Genomic DNA, 26,853 nt, shown 5'->3' with positions numbered 1-26,853 from the left:
GTATTGATTTTTTGGAAATGAATTTCTGGCAACGCACTTCATTCATATTGTGAACAAAGTCCCAGTGATTTGCCATCTGGAGACTTGTGTTCCATTTCCAGAGAAAAGATAAATGTCCCTAGATGGTGTCACTAATAAAAGCCCTAAATGTAGTTATTTTATCAGGCCAAACATTTTTTACTCTTCTGTGTGAAAGAAAAACAGATCCATACCATAAATTATTAAATTCATTGTGTCAGAGAAAGAGCAGGGGAGAGGTTTTGCCTTTCTTTCCATTAGATCAATTTTAAAATCTTTTCATATACAGGAGGAGCAAAGAGTACTTTCCATTTACATTAGATTTTTACTGTACTTTGTGGTTTATAAAGCTGCTTCGCATGCATAACCTAATGTATACCGAGCATAAAGTCATTCGGTCCGTGTGCAATCCCTCAAATACAAATCGTAACTCAAACAAAGACAAGGAGAGATAGAACAGAAACCAAATCTCAAATGAGGAATAATTAGAGTGATTTTTTTTTTAAGATTCTAATATTATGTTGTCTCTTCAACTTATCTGTGTTATCAGCAGGCTCTCTGTGCTCTTTGGGGATCAAAACCATTAGACTAAAAATTTATTCAAAAAGACATTAAAAAAATTTTTTTAAATATTTATTTTTGAGAGAGAGAGAGACAGAAACTGAAGCAGGCTCCAGGCTCCAAGTGTCAGCACAGGGCCTGACACGGGGCTTGAACTCACAAACCGTAAGACCATGACCTGAGCTGAAGTCGGACACTTAACGGACTGAGCCACCCAGGCGCCCCATCAAAAAGACAATTTAAAATGATGTGACGGTTTGCCACTATGCAAAATACAAAATGTCTTAAAGCCAGTATCTTCAGGATAACTTCTAATTACAATATGTATAAAAGTTTACTTGGACTGTATTCAGACTGCTTTTAAATATAACAAGGATAATTTAGAGCTATACCAATGTGTAACTATATATGATATATATTTACAAGGGACAAGATAAAAAGAGGCGTTTTTGTTTTTGTTTTATCTCTGTTCATTTTCTCACCTTTATAAATTCCAGAGATTATCTGCAAGGCTTTCTACCTGCAGGATTTCTGTCTGGGAACTTAATCCCCATTTGCAAAGCAAAGGTCTATGTGATCCACCCTGAATGTAGTTACATTTTATCAGCAATGTTTATTGTTATAGGGGAAAGTAATCTGTCTTCTAATTGACCAAATAAATTGTGCTGCAGAGAGAAAAGTCCTGGCTTTCTTTCTCTTTGGCAGTTTTAAAGGCTATTTTTCACCAGAATGGTGGAAAAGTATTTTTTTCCACAATGAATCTGGGGTGGTGGAATGGTTCGCCCTCTAAACCATTACCTAAGAAAGGCTCCAGCATTTGGCAGGAAACTACATTCTAAAAGGAGAAACAGTGACATGCTCTCGTGTGTTCACTATAGCGTTGTAGCATTATTTGATAATGACCATAAAACCAAACTGGCAAGCAAGTAAGCCAGCAAGCAAAAGAAATGAAACAACCCAAAAATTTTTTTAAAATTACAGGAAATGAATTAACTACAGGACCACAATCTACGACCCAGGCAAACATTAACTCCGATAGCTCATGAGTATTACGTGGTAGTGCGAAAGTCTATTTCTCTCAGAGCGTTAAGTGGAAAAAAGCTGGTTATAATAGATAAAATTACAATTAAACAAAAAAAGAGAAGTTACACCAAATTCACCTGAAAATACATAGAAAAAAAACCTTGAAAATTTACCAAATTTAGAACAATTATGTAAGGCTCATGAAATTATGAGTATTAAAGCAAATTTCCCCTTATTTTCTAAGCAGTCTTTACTTATGTTATATTTGTGATTGAGGAAGAAAAAGAAAAAGGAATCGGGACATCTATAATTAAGATGTGGAATGAGTTATTGTTTCCTAGATCCGCATAGTCACGAGGATATGTGGCTATTTAAATTAAAATTAAGTAAAAATCAAAAATTCATTTCTTCAGTCACACATTTCATGGGCTCAACAGTTACGTATGGCTAGTGGTCAAGTGAATCGGACGCAGCAGGTATGTAACATTTACTCACTGCAGAAATTCCAACGGGTACAACTTCCTGGCTCCTTTTGAGGACTGCAAAAAATATGTGAACTCCCACAGGGGGTTATGTGAAATGCTAAAGATGGTCTTTGTAAGAGGAAGCCACTCGGTTGTTGAGAACTCTTTCCACACTTAGAACACCAGCCAGACCACATGTTGTTCCGTCTTACAAAAGATCCACGGCCAGTCAGCTGTGAACGAGGTTCCAACTATGGCCTCCAACCTCAAATCTGTTTGGCGTTTGCCTATCAGCATTCCAACACACAGACGAGACCCGACAAGATCAGCTTGTTTGGTGGAACACACATGATTTTTCCACTGTGCTATTAATAATGCCGATAATGTCAGGTCCTATTCTTGTCCCATCATCTTGCATTTTGAGGGCTACTTGAAGTGGAAAGGTAACTTTAGGGTAGTTGGTTGACCAGGCAACCTAGTGACTGGGCCTGGCTGACTCAGGGAAAAGGGAAAGCCAAACATCTTTCTTCAGAACTCTATCCCGAGGTCCTGCTAAAAATGTGACAAGAAGGGAAGTGGTCTTGGTCTAAATTCTTTTTTTTTTTTTTTAACTTTTTTATTATTTTAGAGACAGAGAGAGCATGAGTGGGGGAGGGGCAGAGAGGGAGAGGGTGACACAGAATCCAAAGCAGGCTCCAGGCTCTGAGCTGTCAGCACAGAGCCCATTGCAGGGCTTGAACTCACGAACTATGAGATCATGACCTGAGCCGAAGTCGGATGCTCAACTGACTGAAACACCCAGGCACTCCATGGTCTTGGTCTAAATTCTTTCAGGGATTAACCTCTTATTTATTTTTAGATCTTTTAAAAAAATTTTAATGTTTTATTTATTTCTGAGAGAGAGAGAGAGACAGCATGAGCAGGGGAGGGTCAGAGAGAGAGGGAGACACAGAATCTGAAGCAGGCTCCAGGCTCTGAGACGGCTGTCAGCACAGAGCCCGACGCGGGGCTCGAACCCATGAACCGTGAGATCATGACCTGAGCCGAAGTCGGACGCTTAACCGACTGAGCCACCCAGGCGCCCCTAGATCTTTTTTTAATAGAGTGTTTATTTCATCTTAGGCAGTAGTTAAAGCCAGTGGAATATGCCTATAGACTAGAAAACAATTCCTAGGCAACTTGAATATATACTAATATCTATTTCAGAGAGACAGAAAAATAACATATCCCTTAGGCAGGTGCTCCTGGTTTTATGCAAATCTCTTAAAAGCCAGGGGCAAATAAGATTTGTATAAATCACATTGTTTCATTGCGTTAAAGGCTGGGTACTTAAGTACTGATCATACATCACCGTTTTTATTTTGATAGAAAATATATTGTTGCGTATTCTCAACATAGTACCCTACCTAGACTAACTTTAGAAACACAAATAGGCAGTGACCTGTGAGCTATATAAACATATCTGCAGACAAAGAATTTCAAATATAGTCAAGAAAGGTCGACTGTATTACTTAACTTAGCTTTTATCATACCAGCAAGGGACCTTGCACACAGTTATCTACAGCAGGATGTTCCTGTCTCGGCACTTTTGATATTTTGGTATTTTAATATCATTATGGATCATTGTTGCAGGGGACGTTAACTAGCAAACCTGGTGTCTATCCATCAGATTTCCGATATCGCCTCCCAGTTGTGACAATCAAAAATACATCGAGGCCCAATGTCTCTCGAGGGGCAAAGTTACCTCGGGCTGTGTACCACAGCGGGGGGCGGGGGGTGGAAAACTGCTGGGTGGATGATAGAGCCTCACTTTATTCTCCCCCAAAACAGGACATTGTTTATGTTTTAAAAGCAGACTATATGGAGTTAGTTTTCTCTTTCCCTGTATGTCACCAGGGGGTGGTTCTAACACGCAACGATGTAGCCCAAAGCCCTGAAAACAAAAAGCAAAGAGCCGAGAAACAAGAGAGACGGATAAACACTGAAGCTGAATAATCATTCCTGAGACGACCACGGCCCCACTGTTCCAATTTCTGCTTCAGAGAACTGGGAATGGTCAGAGGGTCAGGGAAATCTTCTTTGTTTACATTTTTCTCCCTTTCCAAAAAGGCGGCCCTACTCCCTCAAAATAACACAATAACAGGCGGCAGATTATAAAATGCAAGTGAGCGAACTTTCCTCATGGTACAGAATTGTATAAATGTCTTCTAAGGTTATTTTCAGCGGGAGGAGGGAGCAGAGAGAGTCTGTGTGGAAATCCAGCCACAGGGCTGGAGCTAGACTATCCCCAGGCCTGTGAAAGTCCAAACAAGTTCCTGGTGTAAACACCCACCCAGGAAAGAAAAAGTAGATAAATAAAAATGATCTTGCGGAGAGAGGGAGGGAGGAAATCAAGCTTCCCTGAGAGATCCGGGGAATATATAACCACACACTTTTCTTGCACCCTTAAGAAGGATCATTTGTATTAAACAGCTAAACAATGGCTGACTTAACTGGGTGTTCACTGTCTTTTAAAGGAGCCTGTCTCCATGGCCTGCTCAAGAGGCACCAATGGCCACATTGTTGGCTTAACCCACCACCTACTTCACTCACTGAATAGCCCCAGTTGGGCCTATAATAAGTATGTGAATGATAGTTTCCAGAAAAGGCCTTCTATCTTCACAGTGAAACATTTGAATCCTATGCCAACAATACCATAAATTACCCATGTTCACACAACGAACCTAGCTACATTTCTGTTCCCGGCGGTGGACCTCGACAATTTACTAGAGGGTTTGCCTCTGAGTTAAATTTAACTTTTCTTCTGATGAGGTTAAAATCCTTTGAGATCATTTGTGCAGATAAATTTGGGTATGGTGACTACAGAGTTGGAAGAATAATTATTCATAAAATTACTATAATCCAGTCAGTGGAGTTCCACAGCCCTTCATTAAGCTGCTGCTGACGTAATTGCAGGATAGTCTATATAACGCAATTGTATTCATTTAACTGTTTGACAATAAGCTGCAACAGAATTCTAAAAATAAAAATTAAAAAAAACATAGAGCAAAACAAAATGAAAACTCTAGTATTGAGACACTTGGCTGAAGGGGTGGAATTTTCACGAATCCCTAAAGACAGGCTGAATGGAGCTTCTTCTAGAACGAGGATGGGACTAGCGTTTTTAGAATCCCAGCCATGTTTTGGGAAATAGTTGCTAAATTGTAACAGCATGCTTCCTGCAGATACTATATTTGGTCTTCAGATCCCACAAAAGGCAGAATGACCATGTGTTTTTAAATAAGTCTTAAGCTGACCAACGCTGCTTTTTCACAAAAGACCCATCTGTTTTAATTCAACTTTTGGCTTTGACAAGCAACAAAGATTAAGCAGTATTTACAGCTTCTCCCTGCATGATTCCCTCTCTCCCAGGAGGCTCCCATTCTGGGGGGGAGGGCATGCTGGGGTAGACCTGCAGATAAACTGTGGAGTTTTCTCACTGCTGTTTTGGTGGTAAATATTCAGATCTCTCAGCTCATTGATTTCAGAAATGTGCATTATTTTTGGAAAGGCATCCTTCTGAAACTCCGCAGTTAGTAGCAGTGGACGAAACATGTCTTGGACCCGTTGACAGCTTCCTGTCATGTTGCCTTATGTCCGTTTATAAGGAGTTTTTGGTGAGGCCGACACCAGAACCTGAATCTTACAGGGATCATGGCTAAATTTAGAAACTGCTGAATGTAGGGGTGTCTGGGTGGCTCCATAGGGTAAGCATCCAACTCTTGATTTTGGCTGAGGTCATGATCTCATGGTTCACGGTTTCGAGCCCCACATCCGGCTCTACATGGACAGTGTGGAGCCTGCTTGGGATTCTCTCTCTCCCTCTCTCTCTGCCCCTCCCCTGCTTGCTCTCTCTCTCTCAATAAATAAATAAACTTTTAAAAATGAATAAAAAAGAACCTGGCGAATGTGGAACCAGCCAGTAACCTCTCCTGTCTACTTTCCTTCACTACAGGGACACTCTTCTTCCCTTAGCTGATGACCCTACGTCCACTTAGGCTCATAGGGAAGAATGTTTTCAACTCCCCACAACCACGCCTCCCACCTAAAAATGAGTTTTAGTGCTTCAGAATCTAATTTACACCCTAATAAAGAGGACAGTGTTATATATACTTATCCCACAAGTGGCTCACGATCACTGAAGGAAAACAGGTGTGAATGCCTTCCTGCCATTAGCATACCCTTGTCACCAGGCAGGTGGGCTGAATAAAAGCAATGCTGGTTCCTCTCTGGCATCCCCTAAGGGAGGGAGGACCCTCAGCTATGCACTTCCCTAACTCTGGTAATATAATGTAATGACCAATTTAATTGTCATGTTCAAGGACGGACATCACAATATGGAGCAATTGTTGTAGCTCACTCAGAGAGAGACATAAAAATGCCAGTTCTACCGGAAGACATGTAGAGTGCAATCAACAAATAACCAGCAAGGAGGAAGAATCTAGGTCTTTGTCTTGACCTTCACCCCTGCTCTGGTAAACTTCTCCTGGGGTTGGGAGAGGACAGCAGATACCTTAGTGGTGCCCTGCTAATACCCGAATAGGAATACTGACTTTCCCTCACTTGTGTCTGAGATAGAGAGACAGTTGTTGGTCTTAGTTTCACAGATTCCCGAGGCAAAGTGTAGATCTTGGCTTGGTGAAGGGCTGTGGCTTAAAGCTTACTAAGCCCTTGGTAGCCTGGCCACAACTTATTTGACCAACCCTTACTGATGCGTACTTGGGTGGTCTCTAATTTCTCAATATTACTAACACTGCTGGGATAAATGTCTACATCTTTGCATCACCATGGCTGTTTCCTTATGATAAATCCCTAGAAGTGAATTCTTATGTCAAAAGGTATTCATGTTTGGGGGCTTTCTTTTTGAGAAATTCTTTTTGAATTGTCATCTAGAAATATTACATCAACTTATCCTCATACCAGAGCTTATGAAAATCCTTATTTCCTTGCATCCTTACCTCTCCGGGCTAATGTTTTATATGTAAAAAGTATTCATAGATCCAACTCATATATGCATATATACATATATATATATTTAGTCTTAATTGAAAGATTTATTTTTTATAAATTTTTAATGTTTAGTTAGTTTTGAAAGAGAGAGAGAGACAGAGCTTGAGCAGGAGAGGGGCAGAGAGAGAGGGAGACACAGAATCTGAAGAAGGCTCCAGGCTCTGAGCTGTCAGCACAGAGCCCAATATGGGGCTTGAACTCAAGAACCGTGAGATCATGACCTGAGCCAAAGTCAGATTCTTAACTGATGGAGCCACCCAGGTGCCCCCGGGAAAGATTTATTTTTTAATTGATAAACTGAACAACACAAACAGTATACAGTATGAATCTAACTATTAATACAAATAGCATACTCCAGACTAAAATATTTTCATCTACTTGACAGACAAATGTGCTTTTATTATTTTTAAAATGTCTTTGGTTACAAATGAGATTGGGTAGGTTTATTTTCCAGTAGTATTCCTTGTTTTCAGATTTTATTTTTAAGTAAACTCTATACCCAACGTGGGGCTCGAGCCTACAACCCTTAGATCAAGAGCTGCATGCTCCACCGACTGAGCCAGCCAGGCATCCCAGTAATATTCCACTTTTTCTAATTTGCTTGTACATATCCGTTTCCCACTTTCCTACTGCTTAGCTCCCCTCTGCTTATTGGTTTGTTAAAGTAAATTCATATATCAAATGTCCTAAGAGTTTCCCATATATGTTGTAAGTTTTTTTCTTCCTGGCCTGACATTTGCCTTTCAGATACATTAATAAGGCCATCCTTATTTGGGGAATGAAACTAAGAGAGGACGAAACATCTTGGCTTAAAGACTAAGATGAAATAGGCCACAAATGGTAGTGTGTCCTTGAACATTGTATAGTTACACATGTAACTTGACATCAAACATAAAATAGAAGTCACGGTCATTAGCAGAGTGGTGAGGGATGCCATGGGGAAGCAGGTGGGGGACTGTCTGGAGAGACTTCTCCTAGAGGTGGGAGAACATCTGAACAGATGGGGCAGAAAATAGCCAAAGAAAGTCACACAAAAGAGGGAGAAAAAGATGGGAGTATCTATGCAAAAGGAAAAAAGTATTCTTCCTTGGGTAGGGCATCTTTATTAATGCGTGAATTGTCATATTCCAAATAAGTGAATTAAACTCATAGCTCCAGAGGCCGGCAAGCATTTACCTGATTTAAGAGCTCAGAAAACTAGAGGAGGTCCAGAAAATCTCACTGGGAACATCAAAAAATTATGTTGGCTCAGGGCACCTGGCTCAGTCGGTTAGGCATCTGACTCTTGGTTTTGGCTCAGGTCATGATCTCACAGTTCTTGAGTTCAAGCCCCACATCGGGCTCTGCACTGACAGCATGGAGCCTGCTTGGAGTCCCTCTCTCCCTCTCTCTCTGCCCCTCCTCCACTGGTTCTCTCTCTCTCTCTCTCTCAAAATAAATGAACAATTTTTTAAAAAGTGTTGCCTCCATGGACTGAACTGGAGGGTGTTATGTTGAGCAAAATAAGTCAGGCAGAGAAGGACAGACACCATATGTTTGCACGTATAGGAGGATTAGGAGGAACTTAATGGAGGACCATGGGGGAGAAGAAGGGGGGAAATAGTGGGGGAAAGGGAGAGAGGCAAACCATGAGAGACTCTTGAATGCTGAGAACAAACTGAAGGCTGATGGGGGGTGGGGGAGGGGGAGAGATGGGCATGGAGAAGGGCACTTGTAGGGATGAGCCCTGGGTGTTATATGGAAACCAACCTGACAATAAGCTATTTGTAAAAAAAAAAAAAAAAGTGTTGCCTCATAAAATCTTGGGAAAAGTTTCTCTAAAAATGTAGCCATTTCAAGGCTGTGAAATATTCACAAGATTCAGAGTTTTAAAGTGTGGAGGGAGATAGTGTTTTCAGGTTCATAAACAATCCCTGGAATAAATGTTTGCTTCATAAACTTACTAATAAAACCCCAGGGGAAGGATGCCTGTGGTGTTTTTTCAGATTTCTCCATGATGCCAGGAGGATAAGTATGGAAATCTGGCAATATACCATGAGATACATTCCTGGGGAAAGTTCTAGAAGAATGCATGGACACAAATGATACCTTCCTGTAAGCTGTGTTAGCAACCAGTGGCTGTGCAAGCCTGCCTGGCCAGTCATTCCCCCATAAGTTGACATGAAATGCAGAAGCCTTCAACAAACACCTAAAAGGAAAGCGAAGGAAAGCCAGAGGAGCTCAACCCTGCGTTGGTCATATTTCAAGTAATTTCAAATTCCTGGACTGACGCTTGACACTAAGCTTAGCTTGAAAAAACTCAAGAGGAGGCTCCTTTTCCATACTTAGCCCCTCTATTCAATTCCATATTAAAACATTTTCCACTTGACAGTATAAATTTCCTTGCTCTGTGTACAGAACGACCCTAATCTGCTCTATAATGTGTTGATTACCTTGTCAGGAGTTAACAATCTTGCTATTTCTACTTCGCAGTCAGCGGCCCTGCTTTAATTATGCCGAGACATTAACATTCTGGTGCAGCCATTTCTCAATGTTTCTGGACATCATGAGATGTGATAGGAAATCTATCTCCTCTCATGTATCTTGTCTACACATTGGTTTCCTGGTTCCTGAATCCTTTTAGAGCAGGGTGTCTTGTTATTTAATGGCCACCTATTTATAAATCTCTCTAGTAAATCAGAAACTTACTAGACCTGCTCTTCCATTTGGATAAACTTCTAGGTATTGCCCTTAAAACTTTCTGAACCCTAGATATATTTTTTAAAGCTTATTTATTTTGAGAAAGAGAGAGAGTAGGAGAGAGGCAGAGAGGAGAAAGCAAGAATCCCAAGGAAGAGACAGATTCAGAAGAGGAAAAGAATGTCGTGGCACCTGGATGGCTCCATCAGTTAGCATCCAACTCTTGATTTCGGCTCAGATCATGATCTCAGGGTTTGGGAGTTCGAGCCCCACATCAGGCTCTCCACTCTCACACAAAGCCTACTTCAGATCCTCTGTCTTCCTCTCTCTCTGCCCCTTCCCTGATTGCTCACACTCTCTCTCAAAAATATATAAACATTTAAAAAAAAAAGAGTCAGAGACAATCATCCAGCCAAGAAAAAGAACAAAACCTTGCCATTTATAACAACACAGACCTTGACAGCATTATGCTAAGAGAAATAAGAGAAAGGCAAATGTATGTGATCTCACCTATATGTGGAATCTAAAAAAAAAAAAGGAAGCCAAGGTCATAAATACAGAGGACAATTCAGCAGTTGCCAGAGGTGAGGGGTAGAGGGTGGGTGAAATGAATAAAGGGGGGCAAAGGTACAAACTTCCGGTTGTAAAAGAAGTAAGTCGTGGGGATGTCATGTGCAGCATGGCGACTATGGTTAACAATACTATATTGCATATAAAGGTTGCTAAGACAGTAGATCTTAAATGCTCTTATCACAAGAAAAAAGTCTGTACCTGTGTGGTTGGTACAGGTTAGACTCACTGTGGGGATCGTTTCACAATATAAGCAAACATTGAATCATTATACTGTACACCTGAAACTAATATAATGCTGCATGTCAGTTACATCTCAATTTTAAGAAGTCCTAAGATTGCATAGCCCACAAAGGATAGTATTAGGATCTGAAACTAGAGAGATTCCTGTGTCTACGCTGCTGATCACTGTGTTCTACTGTCTCCAAGATGATGAACAAGAGGCTTAAGATGTGAATTCTGGAAAACGGGGCCAGAGAAGCATTCTCCGTGGACAGGAGGTTTCAAGTCATGACTGACTTAAGAAGAGTCTAGGCAGAGGAAACAAGGAGTGCAACCACCCACCACGGGAGGGAGTGGTGTATTTCAGCTGAGCGTCTGACTTCACTCAGGTTATGATCTCGAGGTTCTCGAGTTTGAGCCCCGCATCAGACTCTGCTGATAGCATGGGGCCTGCCTTGGATCCTCTATCTCCCTCTCTCTCTACCCCTCCCCACTCATTCTCTCTCTCTCTCTCTCTCTCAAACACAAATAAACACTAAAAAAATAAAATATAACTAAAACCTGCGAGGAGAGAAAAGGAGGGCTACTACAAATAAGCTAAAGTCCTTATCTTTCATAGCAGAGAATACTATTCAAGTTCATGAATCAAGAAACAGAGGTGGAAATACAATATTTAAAATTAGAGGAAAATGTCCCCAAATCAGGAAGAAAACCACCAGAAAAAGATGCTGAATTGGAGTTTGAATTCAGAGGGAGGGAGTCGTGAAGCAACTGATTAATCATTTGATCCCTTCTCTGAAACACTGTCTGTCCCTCATTTCCACCTGTACATGTTACCTGAGTCCACTTTGGTTTCCTGCCTTACTTAATGCATGCCCGTGGTGGCCGTCAGATGGCTGCCTCCCACTCTTTGAGGAGCTGGGACCTACTAAAAACTAGGGGCCACACTCAGACATGTGTCCAGAGTTTTCTAGTGGTGAGCTGTACCATTTCCTCGTGGGCTTTGGGGCCGGATCCATGACTAGTTCTTTCCGAGATGGCAAGAACTTCCCTGCCCCCACTGGATCCACATCCAGTTTTCCTTCCGCCACTGGGAGGGGTTGGAAGTCAGCCAAAGAGGAAAAAGGTGAGTTGCCCAGCGCATCCTTATTGCCTGGGGGGCTTGCTCCCATTCCACGGGAGTCAGGGACGAGCAGGGACTCACCCTGAAGGTTCCTAAACACCCCGTGTGTGTGAGTAGAAGATATGGGGGGACAGGGTGAAGTGGGGTGGGTGGGAGCAGGAGCAGGAATTAGAATCCAGATGGCCTGGGCCTAACCCTCCACACACCAGCTTAGCTGGGCCTCTCCTGTCACTGTCTTTTCTGTGTCCAATCGGTAGAAGGACTCCATTTTTCTCCCTTCCGTGAGACAGAGAGACTGTACTGTTGTTAGTCGCTTCCATATCCGTATCTTAATCTTCTCTCATCTGTCATCTCCTCCTCAAGGGCAGGATCTGAGCCTCATTCATCTTTATATCCCCTGCATGGAGCACATACCTAATAAATGTTGGTTGAATAAAGGAACCAATAAACGAATAAATAAATGAAAGCCAAATGAGTGAATAAAATGCTTACTGTATCCTCCACCTTTGAAAACACATTAGCGATACACAGTACGGAGCATAACAAAAGTTTCCTTGCTTTCTGGTGCATCCTTGAGTATGTGAATCTCATACATGTCTGTTCATGTGTGTGTGTGTTGCCGTAACCATCTGCCAGAGTTAAATAATTGATAATGGGAAGCGATTTAAGCCTTTGGGATCCCTAAGAGGCAGAGAGGCTTGGATACCTCCAGGAGTAACAGATCAAAGAGCAAAGTCAATGACACTGGAAATGTCAGATGACATTTACTGAAAGATGGGCTCACTCAGAAATGTTTGCAATTGGCTAGGCAAGAAGCTTAAGAGTTGGAGTCTAGACTCGGAGTAGGGACTTGGCACCTGAAACAAGAACCAGCTTCCCCTATTACCCAGGAGCTGAACCAAATATCTCTTTTGTCAGGTGATCAAAGTATGATGGAGTTAAGAAGGGGATATCTACAATCACACTACCTATTTAATTAGCATAAAAATAATAGAAGCTGTATCCATGAGGCTCTGGTAAAACCTGTATGCTTATATTCTTCTAGAGGTATCATAAGTTGGCTCAACTCCTTCTAGAAGTCAGTAAATCACGGAGGCGGCCCTGTCACGAAAAGCACAATTTCATCTTGCTAGCAACGGAAAAGAACTTTGTAAAGATTTTCAAAGATCTTGGATTAATCATTGTGAAAATCTAACCATGCCCTGGTGGGCATTCCAATGGACTGAAAGTAACCAGGAATCATTATGATGGTCATGGCGTACCAAACTTCTGCAGCAGAGAGTTACAGACGGATCAAGTTATGATTCTGTCTGGATGGTTATAACTAAGAGAATCTTGAGCCATGAACGTTTGTGAAGAAGGTTTCACTGTTCTTCCAGGTTTGTACCTTTCCTGAGGGAATCTGGACTTTGGGTTGACTCCTAGTTAATAAACGTGATCAACTGATTGATCCATTCATCGAATAGCTTTTTTTTGAGCTCCCATTTGGGTCATTTGTTTGAAGGAAGGGACCTTCCTTATCCTTCTCTGAGACCATTCTTGCTCAGACTGTGGATTTGCAAGATATTTTCTGGTTGAATGAGGGACTGAAGAAAAAAAAAACAGAGTTTCCCATACTGGTTTCGTATCTGGGTTGTAGGTGACAGAATTTATTGCTTCTGTAAAGTTTCCTTAAGTTTACGAGTTAAAGTTAAACTTGGAAGACTCTAGTTTTCTTTGATATTCCTCTTGCAGTAAAGATCTCTTTGTATTCTCATCACTATCAAAATCAGCCGCTGATGGTGCCCTTATAAGTAACTTTTCTCCGGCTGGGTTGGCTTTTTTACTGAGCTCCCCTGTGTTAAGATAAAGCTTTAAAGGGGCACCTGGGTGGTTTGGTGAACTGAACGTCCATCCGAGTTCAGCTCAGGTCATGATCTTCTGGTTGGTGAGTTCGAGCCCTGCATCAGCTTGCTGCAGTCAGCCTGTCAGCACAGAGCCTGTCTATCGTCGCCCTCTCTCTGCTCCTCTCCCGCTTGTGTTCTCTCCTCCCCCATAAAACTATATATAAAGGTAAAGCTGTACATTGTTGTCCTTAAAGCCTCAATGTACAACCACACTCAACTGGTTTCACCTTTTTAAAGTAATTTAATATTAATCAATTATAATAAAGTAATTAGTATTCCCATGGGCACACATGTGTATTGTGTGTGTGTGTGTGTGTGTGTGTGTGTGTAAAAGAGAGAGGAGAGAATTCTGGCTTCAAAATAAAGTTTAGCTGTTGAACTTGGGCCATTTATGTATTCCCAGTCTTTGGTCTATTCTCAGGGAATCTAAGAAATCAACAAGCGAAGCCTGTAGGTGGCCATGATTCTGAGACCTAGAAAGCTGAGAACCTGTAGATAATATAACTCATGCATGGCTCGGATACAGCGTGGCCGTGGGGCTGTCAGTTTCATTGGCCAGTTGAAAATAAACAGAAATTCACTAACCCAGCCCAGACACACAAGATGAACAAAGGGATTTGCTGGCTCTACTGTACCTTGGTTGGCATGGGCTTCTTGAAGGTGATTTCCGCCTGCATCCAAACACCCCTTGGAGACTCCAGCACAGACCAAATTTTCTCTTGAACTACGTGGTTCTCTTCAAAGATATAAACGGCTAGGGTGTCACTCATTTTTAAAAACCCATAGATGGCATAATAAAAACGTAGGCAATACTGCAAATTTCCCGGCAGGGAGGGACCGTAGAGCCTTCCAATGTAGCCAGGCTGAGATGTAAACTTCGTGTTGGCCAGCAAGTAATACCCTGCGAATGGGACAGAAATCAGCACTGAAAAACTGACATAATCTAGCCCAGATTATCAGGTGGGGAAATTTGGCTAAAAGTAGTGGCATTTGCCAACAGAGGCTATTTCCATAGTCTTAAAATTTTTTTTTTCAATGTTTATTTTTTTGAGAGGAAGAGAGACAGTATGCGAGCAGGGGAGGGGCAGAGAGAGAAAGGGAGACACAGAATCCCAAGCAGGCTGCAGGCTCTAAACTGTCAGCACAGAGCCCGATGCGGGGCTCAAACTCACGAACCGTGAGGTCATGACCTGAGACGCAGTCAGTTGCTTAACCCACTGATCCACCCTGGTGCCTCTCCACAGGCTTTCAACGATAGAATGCGTTTTGTAATATCAGTGGCTAAAAAGTGACAGAATATATCCATGTGACTCTATGACAAATAACATTTCTCCAATTCTAAACTTCATAAACCAGTGTAGACGTCCATCTGCATAGGTTCAGATTCCAGGCATCAGAGAGGATTTGTGCTTCCCATGAAGCAAAAGGGATATACTCATCTTGGGGCTCCAGCTTCCTGGGTCACCCAGGTGATACAGACGGAGCACCTAGTACCAGGTCCTAGTGAACGTAAGTCCCAGAGCAGAATTGTCCTTCTTGTCTCTGCAGCGGCCAGTGGGGACAGAGAGATTACAGGCTGGCCGGGCAGTCCTTGCTATTTGGATTCTTTCACTTGAGTAGTGTTATGGACTCAGCTCTGCTGTCCCCCAAATCTGTGTTGTTTCTGCCTGCTATTCAACGGAAAATGTCTCTCAAGTACCTAATCATTGCAATAAAAGGTCCCAAGAAGAAGAATTCTTTCTTCTAAATAACAAAAAGAAACAGAAGGTCAAGAACCTCCCCCCCCACCTAGCTCCAGACCCCCAGGGTAAACTTAAAACGGATCCATGCATTCAAGAAAGCCTGGGTAGGAAAGAAAAACATACGACTCTTCTTTTCTTTCTTTTCTTCTTCTGTTCCTCCCCCATCATTTTTTTTCCTTCCTTCCTTCCTTCCTTTTTTAATTTTGATAGTCACACATCTGCCATTTTTGTGAGCGGCAGGTGGGACACTTCCCGCAATAGTAGAAACATTACTTTATAAAAGGAGGGATTCAGTGAAGCCACCTGGTTGGAACTCTTGGGAACACGTATGTAGATACCAACCCATGGTAGACGGAAGAGGACTCCAAAGCCCATGAAAGCCAAGCCACCATGGAAATGGGGGGTCTTTGTAGATACCCCGAGTGTACTTGGAGGAGTAACCTCATACACAAAGAACCAGGCCATGAAGAATGTGCCAATGGCCAACAGCACCGTGTCATTTGGGGGAAGACAGGCGGGTTCACTGGGTTGGTGTGTCTGCTCATGGCCTCAGACTCCATTTGGCCAGGCACAGGGTAATCCACAGCTCTGTCACCAGAGTAACACATCAGTTTTTATGTAGTTTAGTTTCATCCAATTATTTAATTCATGTGAAAAAAGGTTCTTGGTTATTTCATGTGAGTGGTGATATGGACTGAGTCGTGTCCCCCTAAAATCCACTGGTTGAAAGCCTAATTCCCAATGCGACTTTATTTGAAGATTGGGCCTTTAAGGAGGTAATTAAGTGAGGTTATAAGGGTGGGGCCTTAATCCTATAGAACAGGTGTCCTCCTGAGAGGAAGAGACACCACAGACCTCTCTCTTTTTTTTCTTTCTTTAATGTTTACTTATTTTTGAGAGATGGTGTGAGCAGGGGAGGGGCAGAGAGAGAGGGAGACACAGAAACCAAAGCAGGCTGCAGGCTCTGAGCTGTCAGCCCGATGCAGGGCTCGAACTCCCAGACCGCGAGATCACAACCAGAGCTGAAGTTGGATGCCTAACCAACTGAGCCACCCAGGCGCCCTGAGACCTCTCCTTCTCCCTTCACATGTACACATGAGCAAAGGCCATGTGAGGACACAATGGGCAGGCGCCATCTATCTAGAAGGCAGCAAGCGAGATCTCAGTAGAAACCAACCCTGACGGCACCTGGATCTAGGACTTTCCACCTCCAGAACTGTGAGGAAATACGTTTCTGCTGTTTAGGTCATGCAGTCTGTGGTGTGACTTCGTTGGGCCACCTCAGCAGATTAGTATAGGGGGCCATGAAACCTGAATTTAATTCCACTCTTCTCTTTCTTAAAATCTTTCAATGGTTTCTCATTTCCTTTATTAAAAACACTCCCAAAAAATTAAAAAATAAATAATTAAATAGTAAATTTATATTTGCTATATTAAATATATTTACATCAAATATTTTTATATTTATTTTTATGAATATATATTTATATATAATAAAAAATATATATTATATATTTATATATGTTTATATTATTTATATATTTATATATATATAACCACCACCACTGCATATATTTTATAAAATATATTTATATTTATATTAAATATATTTAATAAATAATTAAATAAATACATAATAAAAATTTAAAAAACCCTCTCAAATGCTCGTTCTGGCCTGCCACAACATGGTCTAGCTCCTACTTTGTTTTCCTCCACTCTCCTGCCCCTCAGTACAGCCTCACTAACCTTCTAGCTGCTTGGGGGGCCCAGTTCTTCCCACTGCCTGGCTTCCTTCCCTTCTCCTGGCTAATACCCTCTCCCCTCAGAAAAGCCTTCCCAGGATCTCCTAACAAAATTAGGTTCTCTCCCCTAATCTCTCTCAGAGCCCACTCTTCATTCTTCCATAGCACTTACCTTACACATTTGTGTATATATTTGCCTAACATTCTCTTTTAAAAAAGTTTTTTTTAATATCTTTATTTTGAGAGTCAGAGACAGAAAGTGAGCAGGGGAGGGGCAGAGAGAGAGGGAGACACAGAATCTGAAGCAGGCTCCAGGCTCTGAGCTGTCAGCACAGAGCCCGACGCGGGGCTTGAACCCATGAACTGTGAGATCATGACCTGAGCCGAAGTCGGACGCTTAACTGACTGAGCCACCCAGGTGCCCCTTGACTAACATTTCTCTTGCCTGTTGAAATGACTGCTCGAAAAGAATATATGATGACAAATATAAAATTGTGAGGTCCCTTTTTCAAGGCCCTTTCTGAGTCCTGTGCATGTAAGGGACTCTGAAATGTAAGTTTCATGAGTGTATTAACACACCCCAGTGCCAAGTGTATAAACAGCCATTTAATAAATGAATTAGACACCAACCTTTGAAAACAAGCTCTTTGTACCTGTCTCTATGGGAGTGGGCTTCACCAGGGAAGCTATCAAAGTGATTAGGTAGGTAATCCTTATACAGGGGAGCTCACACTGGTTTCCTATAGTTCCTTGTAAACAGAGCCATCAAATGCCCCTCCCCTGACATTCTCCAACAGCTTTTTTTTAAGCTTCTTTTGCCCTACATGTATTTTTCATTGAGTAAATGACACATAACATAAAATCTACCATTTTAACCATTCTAAAACCTACACTTCAGTGGCATTTGGTGCATTCACCAATAATGGACAACCACCACCACTGCACATTTTTATCACCCCAAAAGGAAACTCTATACCCATTAAACAGAAACTTCCCATGGGATCCTTGGCCCCTGGCTGCCACTAATCTGCTTTCTGTCTTTATGGATTTGCCTATTCTGGATGTTTCATATAATTGGAATCTAATAGATTTTTTTTTTTAAAAAAAATAGCTTTTTAAGGTACTTCTTCACAGGGGCATCTGGGTGACTCAATCAGTTAAGCATCCAACTTTTGATTTCGGCTCAGCTCATGATCTCTCGGTTTGTGGGACCGAGACTTCCATCGGGCTCTGTGCTGACAGTGTGGAGCCTACTTGAGATTCTGTCTCTCTCTGTCTCTGCCCTTCCCCTGCTCCTGCTCCGGCTCTCGCTCTTTCTTTCTTTTTCTCAAAATAAACAAATACGCTAAAAAAAATGAATAAAGGTACTTCCCATCTGAAAAGAAAAGCAAGATAATTTCCAAAGGTTTGACTATTTAGGCAACTGGCAAATTGCATTCCAAGTTTTAAAAAGAGGCCAAACACAAGATAAAACGTTACCAATCATGTTTGCTCTCTTACAGCTGCCCGTTCTTGTGTAAGTTGCCATCTTGATGGGTGTGGAGTAAGAAAGGCAGCTGGAGCATGAATACTAGCCCACCCCCAGCGCCCTCACGGGCACAGACCCTTCATTTACCAATGCCCGATGTGTGGTCTCCAGCCCGATACATGTTTGGTTTTACTTTCACCCGGGTCCAGCCTGGACCTTCTTTATCTTGATAAAAGTTGCAGAGATCTTCCTCGAAATTGCAGCTGGCTTCTATGGTACTGAAAGGAAGTTCTGAACAAAGGAGAAAAAAAGTTAAAGAGCCAGACTCAAGGATCTCAAGGGACTACCATCGACGGGTTGACAAATGCATACATATTCATGCCAGAATGTGCCAGGGGAGACAGAATACACAAAACACACACAAATATTTTTACCCTAATGGCACGCTGGCAGGTTAGCATCAAGCTAACATCTCAGCATGACAGGAAAATTGTTCTCTTCCTCCCTAAAGGGATGGAGGGAAGGAGCTCTGCTCATATTCTCTATAAAAAATAAAGAAGTCTCAGACTTCAAAAGACACTTCCTTTCATAATATAAAGACTGGGAGCAATTATTCACATTCTTCTTTACAATTCAAAATTCATTCATAGAAAATTAAAGGGAAAGAAAAGGGTAAAGATTTTGAGGAATTCTTAGTTTTTCTCCAAGACAGGTATTTTAGAAATTGTATTTTTCCAGAAATAATTCTCCTTTGTTGATCAATCCGTGTCACCAGCACAGATAATTGTCTGTTGATAATTGACATTGGTAGCAGGAGCTGATCTGCTTGAAGAAAATCATTGCTCAGTATAAATCACGCTGTTCAAACAGTCACACCAATTCCATCACCCAAACTGCTATTATTTTGCTGAGTTCTGGTATCATTTACCCTGGTCTATAAATACCACCTCACTTCAGACTGCCTGGAGCAAAAGAAACATAACAGATTTTGACTCTTTTGTGAATAACTTGGTACAGTAACAAGTGATTGTAAATTTCATTGTTCAGATCCTCTGAATCCAGATGGGATGTGACTGCCACAGTTTGGGACACACTCAACATAGCCAACTGGGATCCTGTTCGGCATGCTGACATATACTGGTCTAAACTTTTTAGGGCCAGAGAAAGAGGGCACTGTTTTGAATAAATGGGAAATTACCTCTAGAGAAACATTTGAATTCTGGGAGCAGTGACCTAATGAAACAGGGAGCTGTTTATGGACAAAAACTCACTATACTCTCAATTCCTCAATTTCCAAAGCAAGACAGTTTGGCCCGGTTTAAAGGGGATGAAAGAGGCATGACAACCAAATACAACAAGGGTGCCGAGATTCAATCTGGGTCCAGGAAAACACATGGCATATAAATGACAGCACTGAGAGGTGCCTGGGTGGCTCAGTCAGTTAAGTGTCTGACTTCGGCTCAGGTCATGATCTTGTGGTTCATGGGTTTGAGCCTTGCATTGGGCTTGCTGCTGTCAGCACAGAGCCTGCTTTGGATCCTCTGTTCCCCTCTCTTTGCCCCTCCTCCACTTACATTTTCTCTCTCTTTCTCTCTCCCTCTGTCTCTCTCTCCCCCCACCTCCTTTTCTTTCAAAAATGAACAAACATTAAAAAAAAAGACAGCATTGGGACAACTGGTGAAATTAGTATGTGGATCATAGGTTAGTTGATAACATTGTATCAGTGCCAAATTTCTTGAATTTGTTATTAATGTTTATTTGTTTATTTTTGAGAGAGAGAGGAGAGAGAGAGAGAAAGAGAGAGAGAGAAAACATGAGCAGGGGAGGAGCAGAGAGAGATGGAGACAGAATCCCAAACAGGCTCCACACTTGGGCTCAAACCCATGAACCATGAGACAATGACCTGAGCTGAAATCAAGAGCCAGAGGCTTAAATGAACCACCCAGATGCCCCCACATTTCCTAAACTTTATAATTATCTGACAGCGTGTTGGAAAATGTGCTGGGTTTTAGAAAATACACACTGAAGGAGTAGGGGTAAGGGGGCATAATGTTTGTAACTTACTCTTACATGGTCGATAAAGCAAATGTGGTAAATGTTAATTTGTAGATCTGGGTGAAGAGTACATGAAAGTTCTTTATAGTATTCTTGCAAATTAAAAAAAAAGGTTTTTTAATGTTTATTTGTTTTTGAGAGAGCTAGAGAGACAGAGTGTGAGCGGGGGAGGGGCAGAGAGAGAATCGGAAGCAGGCTCTAGGCTCTGAGCTGTCAGCACAGAACCCAATGTGGCACTCGAACTCATGAACCGTGAGATCATGGCCTGAGATCAAGTTGGACACACAACTGACTGAGCCACCGCAAGCCAATACTTGCAAATTTTATCTGAGTTTAAAATGAGACTAAAATAAAGTTTTAAAAAAACTAAATTAAAAATGAAAGTGACCAAGACCACATTACGAAAAAGAAAGATTAGGAACAAATGTTCCTATATAATTGGATCCCAATTGTATCTCAGGCGACACGCCCTGTCAAGTATGCAGGGAAGGCAGCCTGATGAGCCAGAGAGGAGATCAGGAAATAAAGGGCATTCCTGATGCTCTAGGATGGGAGGGTTTACACACACACTGCTGGGCCTGCCTCTGTGAGCATCAGGGAGTTTCTTCAAGCCATGAAGATAAAGTCTATGAAAAATGAGTGTGATGTCGCACAGACAAGTATCCTCTGACACAGCCCCCCATGCAGATTTGAGATTAGGGGAGACCCCATATTGGCCTTTAGTTACCCTCTCTGACACCTGGTAATGAAAAAGTAGATGGAAAGGCACAATCTACAGACAGCTGTCTAGCTCAGAAAATGGTGCAGCACTCCCCAAAGCCACACACAAAGAGAACATCAGGGCAGTGAAATCACTCATTAGGAACATATCCCAAGGAATGTAACCCTGGGCGACCACAAGGGAATCATAACCCACTTATTAAGTGAGCATGAGAGGCAAGAGGTGGTATTAAAACTTAAAAGTAAGCACAGATCAGTTCTCTCCATGGTGACACTGAGTCACGCAGAAAAGATTTTTCTGAGAATGTGATTATATTCCCTTGCTAAATACCTAGTCCTAGAAATGGATTTGTCTGGGGTCCTGAGAAGGTCTGATAAAAAGAAAATCTCGAAAGCATAACTGAAAGCCTATATATTTTTCACCCAGAACGTTGTTTCTGCTATGAGACAGTATCTAATTCCTGAAGACAGGGTCAGGGGGCCTGTTTGTGACTTAATATGAGCTCACAAGAATCTTTAAGGCCTGTTTCAGAGTATATGGGCTGAGTGGCCATCACAGTTGAGTGTTAATGAGACCTATTTGAAGTATAGGGAGGAATCACAGGTAGTTGGAAGCCCTTGAATATCAGTTGATCAGAGAAAGAAGAAAAAAAGAAAAGAGAAGAAAGGAAAGGAAAGGAAAAGAAAAGAAAAGAAAAGAAAAGAAAAGAGAAAAAAGAAAAAAGAAAAGAAGGAAGGTAGGGAAGGAGGGAAGGAGGGAAGGAGGGAAGGATGGATGTCCCCTTGACCAAAGTACCAAAAAAGCATTAAAATGTAAGATTTAATTACTTGCTTTCTGACAATTTTAGAAATGAAAGGCTGTGAAGATACTCTAATCAGGTGAAGGTGCTACTGTTGGAGCAGAGTCGTTGGTAGCATGTCTCATCCTTTCCCTGCCCCATGAAGTTCATGGACATAGACTGAGTATCAGTCCCAGACCTCTAAAAGCTCATCAGCAGACTTTTAGATCATCGGCCCCTGAAGTGCTGCAGAGATGTGGGTGCAGCGTGGTCTGGAGGCTGCTAAACTTGCACAGTAGTTTTATTTTAGCAGGAGCCGGCCCAAAGGCAGGTAGAGACGGCTCAGAGCTGGCTTGGAGACAGAGTGAGTGGGACCTGGCGCCAGACTGGGGAGTCTTGGGGGAGCAGGGGTTGGGCCGCTGACCAGGCTGCAGAGATGCTGGAGGTCTGAGCTAAGGCAACTGCAGCTGTAACCAAGGCAACCACTGCTCAGACATCAAGCGAGCAGAGTGTTGTTGATGAATGGGCTAGGCAGACATCCTTTGCAGTCTACATCGAGTGTCAGGACCCTCCCAGTCCTGGAGCTGGTGGGGGGTGGGGGGCACGGACCCCAGCCCAGGGAGAAGACTGGGTGTATGTAAGGCAGAGCAGAGGGAGCTCTCGGTCTGGGGTTTGACATTGAGACAGGATCCTAGGAGTGGATGGAATCACCTGTTAGCCATTCAAGGATCTGCAGCCTCAAAGGAGAGCTTATTCCTACCTTCGAGATGTTAGGCCAAACATGGAGGTGGATGGGGAGGTTGTGGGTGGAAGAGGCATGGAAAGGGAAGTGCCCTAGCTCAACTAGGGGGCACGGGGAGTTCTCACTGTCCTCTGGCAGCATCCTGGGGGAATATTCGGGGAGTGATATGACTCTGGTGTTTTAACACCTGTGACTCTGTGATGGGTCCCCGGTATGGGAGACTGGATTAACTCTAAACCCAACCAGATGGTGGGAATGAGATGCTTCATATGTTGAAATAATTCTTGTCTCAGCCTACTAAGGGAGAACGGGGGAAGAAAAGCTACATCCAGCTGGGAAGAGCAGAGACAAGTCTGGAGCAAACCAAGATAAGGGGAAAAATGTTGGCACCTGTTATGAAACAGAAGGGCATAAACTATTTGTGAAATGTAAGATGAAGTATGAAAGCTGGAGGGCTCAGCTTCTAACTCAGAATCTGGCCCACAGCGGCTGAAGGAGAGGCATGAAGCAGGCTCCGGCTCACCCATTCACCACGCCAGTGCCCTTCGCTTGTTTCCTAGTTTCAGCCTGACTTCCTTGTTCACCAGGGAGTGGATGGGAGCATTTTGAAAATTAAATAAATAATAGGAAGCCTCATGGCCAAGCATTTCCCATGTCCCATACTCTGCTCGGGCCTTCACAGACATTTATCTCTCATCTTCCCACCTGTGTGGAACAGATGCCTCCACCTTTGTTCTATACACGTGGAAACGGAATCTCAGAGAGGTTAATGTCCAAGGTCACACAGTTTGTAAGTGGCAGAATAGGGGCGCGAATCCTAAGTCCTAGCTCTGCAACATAACATTGTGAGCTGGCTGTCAGCACAGAGCCTGACGTGGGGCTTGAACCCACGAACCGTGAGATCATGACCTGAGCCGAAGTCGGACGCTTAACCAACTGAGCCACCCAGGCGCCCCGTAATTAAACCATTTTAAAGAAAGTCACTAGATTGGGAAGTCCCTGAAGACCAAATGGAGCCTTGGCTCACCTAATTACGTGAAAATGTGAGTCGCCTGGGGTCCCTATGGAGGAAGGGCCTTTATGCGGGCTGAATTTTAATGCGGGCTGAATTTTATAGATGGAAAGGCCACTGGCCTTTTTAGTATATGTGCTGCCGAATCAAGCACGCCACCGGCCCTTTTAACAAATAGTCTTTATTTTGCTGACATTTTTCTTGTCACCAGTCAGTGGGAAAGGGCTCACATAGATTCTGTATCTGTAAAAAATTTTTTTCAATGTTTATTTATGTTTGAGAGAGACAGAGCGTGAGCTGGGTAGGAGCAGAGAAAGGGAGACACAGAATCCGAAGCAGGCACCACACTCTTCTGAGATGTCAGCACAGAGCCCAACGCGGGGCTTTGAACTCAGGAGACCATGACCTAAGCCGAGGTCGGATGCTTAACGAACTGAGCCGCTCGGGCGCCCCAATTCTGTATTTTGCTTTAAAGGGAGACTGTTTCCAAATATTACTTCTAAGATGGCTCAGTAGATATTGTTACTTCCCACCACCTCTTCTTCCCACCCTCTACCCCCATGCAGATATTGAATTAACACCTCTTCTTCCATATGTATAACTTGGAAAAATAAAAGTCCAATGCAAATGCCTCATGACGAAGAGGAAACTTTCTAAAAGCACTGATAAGGGGTTATGAAACTACTATTAACCTCACTGAAATATTAGCTGATGAGATTAGGGGACGTCAGATTTGGAGAAGTAAAACAAGGTTGGTGTCTGTGTTCTGCCCAATTTTAAAGATTCTTTTAATCTTTGATTACAGTTTGGATTCAATCATTTTGATGAAAACATGTAAATATGTAAACCCTGTCTAGCTCTATCTGTTTCCCTAGCTTTCCTCCCCCCTTTTTAAAATTAGAATTAGTTAAAAAAAAATAGCATTTGGTTTTAGCACATTAGAGGGTTTCTCTCTAATTCTGGAATAACACTTCAGCTCAAGTAGAAAGTATTATCTTTCTCAGTCCCCTTGCTGGTAGACTATATCTGACACCATATGCAATTAGATGCCAACTCTTAGCTTCAGTGAAAGTCAGACTACAAAGGCCATGTTCAAGAATGTATTCCCCGTGCTCCCAAACTCAGAATGAGGGCTCATTAATAAGATAGGACAACCACTCTGTCCCTGGGGCCTCTCCAAAAAATATTCACTGAAAGGTAAGGTCCACTGCATTTATCTGGGCTATCACGAATATAGTGTCATCCTTCTTCCTCTAGAGCATCTCCTCACTAACTTACTTGGAATCGATTTGTTTACCTAGTTCCCCAGAAAGCAAGAATGTCCTCTCTTTTCCAACACCAAGTTTATGGAAATTACAAAATTGGCCAGCAGAAAAGAATCTGCAGACTTACTTAGAAAGAGAAGTTAAATTAAGTAGGTAATATTTAGCCAAAAGCTAATTGTATCCAACACCAACATCTTTAAACATGAAGACATTTACAGGTTTGGGATACATAAAATTGGGAAGGGTTTTTATAATTCTACTCCACCGAGTTTGAGGGGTTTTTTGCACCTACTCGGCCACCTGTATATGGATCTAAGACATCCTTTCAAGAGAAAGATGGGGGGGGGCGCCTGGGTGGCTCAATCAGTTAAGCGTTTGATTTTGGGTCAGGTCATGATTGCATGGTTCATGAGTTCGAGCCCCATGTCGGGCTCTGTGCTGACAGCTCAGAGCCTGCTTCAGATTCTGTGTCTCCCTCTCTTTCTACCCCTCACCCGCTTACACTCTCTCTCTCTCTTGCAAAAATAAACAAACATTAAAAAAAATTTTTAAAGAGAAAGATGGGGAGGAAATGTATTCATAATCTTTGATTTTCATTACCAAGTAGGTAGGGATGACGGAAGTTCCTTAACACCTGACAACTGACTGCCCTGGGAGGTCAGAAAAATTAGATTCACCATGTGTGTGGGGGGGAAGAGTAATATAGCAGAAAAATTACTATTCAGATAAATAATTTTTCAAAGGACGAGACTGCAGGAGAGGTGAGGAAATTAGAATTAATTCAAGTCCTGACCACAGGTGTCTATTGGGAAAATTCCATATGTAAGAAAGAAGAAAAAGGGAATACTTACCCGTCTGATTTTGGCAGTGAACAGGAGAGAAGGAAATGTCATCCAGGGCAACATACCCTCCTTTAGGACCATTGAAAGCAACTTCAAAAATAACCTGCAGAGGAAAATGACATATTGTTACAGGTTTATAAAGTTTCTGGTAGGCTTCAGAGCTCTTAGCTGTGATTTAAAATGATGTATCAGTCAAGCCAGGTGATGGCAGGTTATAAGTACTTAGGAATCAGGTTCCTAAATCTAGGGCAGCTCCTGTCTTGATCTCCAGCCTCTTATAGGGAGAGGGGATCCGTTAAACCCTAAGTCATATTTTATTGGTGGACTTTTCCCCGCCCTTGAGTGTATATCACTCTCTGATAGAACCACTGAATTGACGATTTGTATTATGACCTTGAATTAAAGAAACAGCAGACTATTTGCAGAAGGCAGGCTTGGTTCTCCAAATGCCCTTGACAGAGGATGAAGTTCGTCCAGAACTCCTTTCCTTTTCACACATGAAATTCTGTGTGACAGAATGTGAACAAAGATGCAGACTCAGAGATGATTACCTGTCAGCTAAGGCAAAATCGGGCCCCAAATTCTTTTTATTTTTTAAAATTATTTTTATTTTTAAAAATTTTATTTGTGAGAGAGAGAGCGCGCGCACATGCATGCACATGAGTGGGGTAGGGGGAGAGGGAGAGACAGAATCTCAAGCAGGCTCCACGCTCAGCACGGAGCCCAATGTGGGGCTCAATCCCATGACCCTGGGATCATGAACCTGAGCAGAAACCAAGAGGCAGACACTCAACTGATGAAGCCACCCCAGTGGCCCAGGCCCCAAATTCTATGTCTGAGTGTTAGCATTTCAGCAAGTCCAGGCCCGTCCAAGTGGTCAGAAAGAACATG

The 26,853-nt window shown here is 42.4% G+C and overlaps 1 protein-coding gene across 5 annotated transcripts in view; it reads right to left on the bottom strand.

Annotated features, from left to right (window-relative positions):
* MAMDC2 (MAM domain containing 2) overlaps nucleotides 1-26,853 on the bottom strand; it is a 193,616-nt gene that overhangs the window by 28,787 nt on the left and 137,976 nt on the right. For all 5 annotated transcript variants that reach the window (XM_039219182.1, XM_039219184.1, XM_039219185.1 and 2 more), the window contains 3 exons: nucleotides 25,972-26,065; nucleotides 18,695-18,838; nucleotides 14,231-14,496 (listed from right to left, as the gene is read on the bottom strand). In XM_039219182.1, the coding sequence (XP_039075113.1) occupies nucleotides 14,231-14,496; nucleotides 18,695-18,838; nucleotides 25,972-26,065 (504 nt within the window). The remainder of the gene's footprint in view (nucleotides 1-14,230; nucleotides 14,497-18,694; nucleotides 18,839-25,971; nucleotides 26,066-26,853) is intronic.

Source organism: Hyaena hyaena, unplaced genomic scaffold, assembly GCF_003009895.1.
Source record: "Hyaena hyaena isolate Hyena2069 unplaced genomic scaffold, ASM300989v1 scaffold_799, whole genome shotgun sequence".
NCBI classification, from domain to species: Eukaryota; Metazoa; Chordata; class Mammalia; order Carnivora; family Hyaenidae; genus Hyaena; species Hyaena hyaena.
Note: the sequence above shows the minus strand (reverse complement) of the source record. Positions and strands in the feature narration are given on the sequence as shown.